The sequence below is a fragment of the Budorcas taxicolor genome, chromosome 10, assembly GCF_023091745.1.
Source record: "Budorcas taxicolor isolate Tak-1 chromosome 10, Takin1.1, whole genome shotgun sequence".
Lineage (NCBI taxonomy): Eukaryota > Metazoa > Chordata > Mammalia > Artiodactyla > Bovidae > Budorcas > Budorcas taxicolor.
Window position 1 is genome coordinate 22288286 of NC_068919.1, and position 6625 is coordinate 22294910.

Here is a 6625-nt window from a genome sequence, read left to right on the forward strand (position 1 = left end):
CTTCCTCTTTAACTCCAGGGAGAAGAGACTCACCCAGAGGGGTCTGAATCTGTGAGGCTGAGATTCTTCCCACCTAAGATCAGAGAACCATTTGCACGTCTGGTCCCGGGATGCTGACCTCCTGCATCCCGCCCAGCCTGGGGGCTGGGGGCTGTGTTTTGTCTCTGTCCATTTCCTCTCGTTTCCATCCTGAGGCTTACTGATTTCTCATGTTCAGCATTTCTCTTTCTAAAGGTCTCATTTCCATTTTACAGCATCATTTTCAGGACAATTCAGTTTTCAAGACATGTCCTCCCCTCCCTTCGAGGTGTCACACATTTCTGATGACAATGAATTGATTACAAGGAGACAGGAGGAGAGTGTTCAGCTTTCTGGAGACTGACTAGAATTTGATGAGGTTTAGGCTCCAGCCTCAGGAAACACCATCTCCTGAGCGTCCCTTCATGCCCCAGCATAAGGAATGAAAATGATGGGCATATTTGACTGAACTTCCAGTTGGTCTTGAACCTGAATTACTCACTACTGAGAGCAGTATCTCACAGAAAGTTGACATCTGAGCTTTGTTATGTAATCAGCCATCCTGGAGGCTCTTTTGAATTTAGGAAAGAAAGACCTTTGTCTTGGGAAACCCACAATCACAGACAAATCAGGACAACTGGTCACCCTATAGGCTCATCTGAGATGTCCTGACCTCTGAGCAGCCCAGCAGCCATAATGGGAGAGTTAGTTGAGGCCTCTCTTAGGGTTGCTTGGAGTTTACTTGGAGTTACTCTGTGTTTACTTGGAGTTGCTGTAAATTGCATCCTTTGATCAAACACAGCTTCCACTGCTGACAGTCACAACCATAGGAAGCCCTGGGGTCTCCTTGGCTGTGTCTGGTGGATGCCACAGACCGTGTGAGGAGCCAAATTCAGGCAACCTCATTATTTGGCACATTGTGATCAAGCCCTGTCCCCAATGAAGATGAAGCACAAATATTTTAGCTCCTTATCTGCATTCAACTGTTCAGCTCTTCTACTGTTTTGACTGAATTTGTGCTACTCTCTCTAGTCATCTCTTCAAGCAACCACGTATTAACAAAGTGTCAACATGAAGCATGAAATGGGAGCGAGGAAGAAAAGGCTATTATTTAGCAAAGAAGAAGTGACATCTGCTTTAAGGACAGCAGTCAGGGATTCAAATGACCCTCTCATCTCTTCCTGCTTCCTAGCATCACAGTTTACAGAGCTCCCTACACCATACTTCAGCTGCTGAAATTTCAGAACCTAAGCAAAATTAGATGCCTTCTCTCAGTGAAAGTTCTCCAACAGACGGTGCCAAAGTGTCGCTATAGCAATAATCTCTGTCCTCTGCTGATTGAAGGAAAATAGTATTTAAGGTCCCTTGGACTCCAGCCTTGCCTTGGAAGCCCTTGTAGAAGACGAGTCCATTGTATGAAAAATCTGGCCTACAATTACTGTCTGGAGCTCTGGAAAAATGCTCCCCCTGCACAGGTATTTTCTTTGCAAGGTGAGGCTGTCTGCTTCTACATTTTACTGTGTAGGGGTTACAGCTCTCATTTCCCTGAGTGGCCCACCAAGTACTGAGAGGAACTCTCAGCTTCTCTGTGCATTCTAGAACATCCACCATAGAGCTCTCCCTAGTGTTTCCAGCAAGACACCAAAGATGAAACCAGTCTGGTCCCCAGTTTTGGCTGCCCAGCCTCTAAAAAGTGATGTCCTTGAGTCTCCCAGGTGGCTCATGTGAATCCCCTTGAAGCTTTAATTAGCTAGGATCTCAGAGACTACTGAATGCATGATTCCACGTTATTCACTGTTTCTGTTGTTGCAGACGTGTGCTGGTTTTGCCCCTGCTGAGCAAGGCACTTCTGTGTGTGACAGCTTCACCGCTGAGCTAACCACACTGACTGTTTTTCAGGCAGGACCTAGCCCAGAACATTCCAAGCTGGCTGTTACCAGGGCCGCAATAACTCCTTCATCACTGCATGCACTGCATCACTTAGGCATTTACACCCCACCACCCCACCCCAGCCAGTTTTGCAAGAGCTTCGCCTGGGCTGTATTTTGCAGTATGTCTCTCCCAGTGCTGTATCCTCTCCTAATCATAGAAAGCAGAACTGAATCAATAAAACTCAGCAACCAGGGAGCTTAGCTTATGTCAAAAGGAGACTGGGCGTGCTTTCAACATGATTTTCCTCTTTACCCAAATTTTATAACAAGTTAGTCTTCCCGGCATTAGTTTATAAGCACCACTCGCTGAAGCTGCCAGAAACACAGATTCTCAAGGAATGCCAATAGCTACCGCAGTTGCTTAGTATTTTATATATATAGCATTTAAAACTTTTCCAAGTATTTAACACATGTTATTACCCTTATGAACGTGTGGGTGCATATATGAAGGAGAGAATGTACTGCTGTATTCTCATGATTCAGAGGACAAATGAATTTTTGCCCCCCCTCCTGGGTTGAGCTAAATCAACTGGTGACTTAATCAATAATTTTGGTAACAGAGGGAAAAGAGGGGCTAAAAGCTGAGTTAATCTGATAGTTCCACTCACAGAGACCTCAGTTACTGGACTGGAGATGGAGAATAGTTCCTTTAAGAGAGAGAAAATGAAGATAAAAGAAGAAAAAAAATCTGTCTGTAGAATTTCCAGCATTCATTAATGAAATCTCTGGGTCTCATTATTTCAGGAGATAAATTTAGGGGAGTTTTAGTATCTACATCAGGAAGATTTATATTTGGTCTACTGAATTTGCATAGTCACAATATGCCAATTTCCTCTCTATCTTTTTGGCAAACATTTCCTGGCTTTAGCTGAATCCCTCAGGATCCTGTATTCAATTTTTCTCCCTGTACCAACAATCTCATTGAAGATGGATGATAGGAATGTTTTTGGCCGAAGGTAATTTAGTCTTTGTACAATGGAGTTCTAATCTCTCTGATGGGGCCCATATCTTCCCAACACAAGCATCAGATTTGGAAACTAACCTGGAATGTTTCTGGGGGGGAACAAGTAATTTAAATCAGAAGAAAGACATGTTTTGAAACCCTCCCACTCCCCACCGGGCCCTTCAAACTTACTTGGATTCACAATTAAGAGAGTGCCTTTTCCAAATGTCTGTTTATAGCTGCTAGTTCTACTCGTCTCACAGTCAGGGGAGGCTTTACAAAAACGCTAACAGGAGCAGCTCTTTGCAGCAGGGCCCTGGGGGTCAATATAGTCTCGATCTCATAGCATGGCTTGTGGGTTATTTAACAACATGCCCCCAAATTGGTTGCTGCAGGTGGGAGCTGGGCTTCTAGAAGGCAATGGAGGCTTGATAAATATATACGTTATTTATTAAAAATTAAAAATTTTTTTTCATTTTTTTGTCTGAGCTGCCACCTTAGTTTGGATAAACCAATCTTTTTTCCTTACTCCCTCATTGTCTATCCCGGTTGGCACTCAGTCTCTATTTTATTATACTTCAAGGCTAACTGTTTCTCTGTGTTTTGGAAATCGTTCGCATCAAACTCCCAGATTCTGGTTTACTGGAAACACATGGCAGAAGAGGAGGAGAGTGAAGGAATTTTACAGGGACGTATTCAAGGGTAGGAGTTTGAGGGCTTTTTGGTCTTTCCTGATCTGCTTCCCTATAATGGACCAGGCAAAGCAAGCAGTGCCTGTCCAGGAGGGCCTCCAGGATGTGGTCTAGAGAGGACAAAACTGTCAGGGGCCCCATGTGGCTTCATCCTTCCATACTCACTGGGGTTGATGGTCAGCCTGGTTCCTTGCCCGAATATCAGCTTCTGGCCTGTACCTCTGAGTCACACCCCAGCAAAGAGCTTTACATAAACTGTATGCAAGGCCCCTCTCTCCCCACAAGACCCCTCTCTCCCCTGAAGAGGAGCCTGCTGCGCTCTCAGTGCCCCAGCCTGCTGGGCCCCTAGTCTCACAAACCAGAGAGCTTTAGCAGTGTCTTTTTGCTGTCCTTTGCCTCCTTGTCAATGTCGCCTTTAGCAGTTACAGGCATGTACCAGAGTTTTGTTCTCCCTGTCAGTCAAATATTTAACATCTTTATTTCCACTTCATAGAATTTTAACTTAAAATAAAAAATCCTTCAGCCTTTACAGAGCTCTGCCTAAAATCAGCTGGATTAAAAGAGTCTTTCAAGTCAGAATAAACAAGGTCTGAAGTTAAGCTGGCTTCCCCCTTGAAACTGGTGGTTTGAATCCTAGGGTCTGTTCGTCTGGGACCTGATCCATCGGCTAAGACAGGAAAGGTTAGAAGTCAAGGCAGAAAAATCCAAGGGGAATCCTGGCCTGTGAGCCCTTCTTGTCTTCACACTCTTATTTGCACTTATTTTTGGACTTATTCTCTCCTCTCCAGCTGGGACATTGCTAGCTTTTGTCACCAACAGGGAGCCCTGCTCAGCATCAGTTCTAGAAGGCTCCCACCCACACACCCTGAACTCTGAAAACAGACATCATTTCTTTCTTCTGCTTGGGGAAATTTGATTAAAAACAATTTCTGATTTTGCAAGGTAAAAAGGATTAGGAGAAAATCTGTTTGCTTCTGTTTTCTTTCTCCACCCTCCTCCTCTTCAGTAGTTTTAAACTATTCATAGATACAACCCCTTTAGGGTTAGAGAAATGTGGTAAGTTTCTAATCTCATCATCTTTTCTTTTTGCTATCTATTTACTGCAGTCCTATATTTACAATCTAAATTTGCATTTCATTTCCATTTGCTGAATCTTCTAATGCACTTTTTCTATTACTTCCAGAACACCATGTGCAATGATAAACTCTATTGAAATGAACCAATTCAGGAGTTTTTAGGGCCGGAGGCTGACATTTCTCTCTTCTGAAAACAGGTCTGGGGGTGAACACATTATTATTACTCTTCTAGGCAAGCCCAAGATAGGGACAGTGCAGCCATCTGAGCAACTCGGCTTGTGGGGCTGATGTCTAAATAACCATCTACTGAACGTTGCTCCTTGGGATTAATTTGAGTTTTCTTTTTAATCTAGTTCCCAAATGTCAGCTTCCCATCTTTTTAGCTCTTAGAATCTCTCTGACAGGCAAAGCTTAAGGTAAATCTCATAGATGTTTTCTGAATCTCAACCAATATTTCATCTCTGTACACATTACAAATAAAGAACCAAAAGAAGGATGAATATAACACCTCTGGGAGAAAATTTATAACAGTTCTCTGGGAGAGATGAGAATTATAAATAAAAATTGGATAGCATGTGCTTTTTCTGATTATCATTTCCAGTGTCTGGGGGACTCTAAATATCCAACCCAATTTGGAAACATGGCAGCCAACTGGTCCATGTTTTGAGCTCTAGTTAGCAGTTGGACACACAGGTCAGCATGGAAATATTTTTTTATTCTTATGCTGTTTTAGGCATAAGGGACTTCAGGAAGGTCATCTGGAACTAACATAATGCTCACTAGGACCTCCTGATTCTAGCCTTTCTAATGTGGACACTAATTTGTCCATGAAAGTGGAAGTTTTACTTTGGGATGTCCATTGGGTAGTTGGTATCTCTTATGAATTGTAAGCAAAAGTTAAAACCCAAACAATTGTCTGGAATGAGCTTCTATTGCAGTAGACAGAGATTCCCTCATGGAGCAAAATTTCAACTACAGTCAAGTTAATTAATTAGATTTGTTTTGAGAGTGGTAAGTAGCACTCAAAAATCTCCCTCTGAGTATTGCAAGGTGGAGAGATGAGTTGTTATGTTGGGTTAGGGACTCCTTCCCTCACACTTCGAAGGGCACAGAAATGAGTGGATATTCAAAAGGGCTTCTCTGCTGAGCTCAGCCAAGGCGAGAATGAAAAAGTTCCAGTTAGAAGCATCATGGTTAACAGCATCCTGGGGCATGTTTTCAGAAGTTTGTGATCTGTTTTGAGTATTTGCTTTCAGTCTTACCACTTCCTAAATATTAGCTTGAGATTAATGTCAGCACCAGAAAATCCTACATGGTTTTACCCAACTGGTGTGGCTCCAACGATTTGAGAATAATCGGGATTAGGCAATTTCTTTCCTAATTTCTCCAACATGGAGGCCTTAGGAAGGCAAGAATCTCACCTGAGATATGAGAATGAGAGTGGTTATTCAGCCTTTTATATGTACAGGCTGCATCTCACTGTCTTCTTCTGAGTCAGGTTGCATTGCACACCCTACATTGCTTCAGTCTAATAGATCGTTTCTTCAACTTTAGTTCAGATTTCATTTGTCAGACACACAATCTCCAATAACAACCAAAACCAGCATAACACGTCCAAAGGCTTAAAGGTGTAGAAGAAACAGCCATAAAGAGTCTCCATATGAGGCTGCCCTCATTAGCATCTCGCCAGAAAGACTGGCGACACCAGGTCCCCAAAGATGCTAATAACTCAGTGAGTAACTCAGTGATGTTTCACAGAATTTCTAAGAGTGAAGGCTTATGTTTAGAAACAAATCATCTTTAAAACATACCTGGTCTAACACTCAGGATCGTTCCTTTTCCAAATGTCAGCTTATTATTGGATGGGGTACCACACAATGACACGAGGCTCTACAAAACCTCAGTTGCTCAGAGTCCCTTTACTACCTATTTAAGTGTTGACTTATCATCCAGGCGTTCTCTTGG

At 42.9% G+C, this 6625-nt stretch overlaps 1 gene segment (V, D, J or C); it reads right to left on the reverse strand.

Moving 5' to 3' along the window:
* The window catches only part of LOC128054274 (T cell receptor alpha chain constant-like), a 68255-nt gene extending 64239 nt beyond the window's left edge, over positions 1 to 4016 (reverse strand). Inside the window, 1 exon segment of the C gene segment in view lies at positions 3944 to 4016. Coding sequence covers positions 3944 to 4016 — 73 coding nt within the window.
* Positions 4017 to 6625: the final 2609 nt, after the last annotated feature.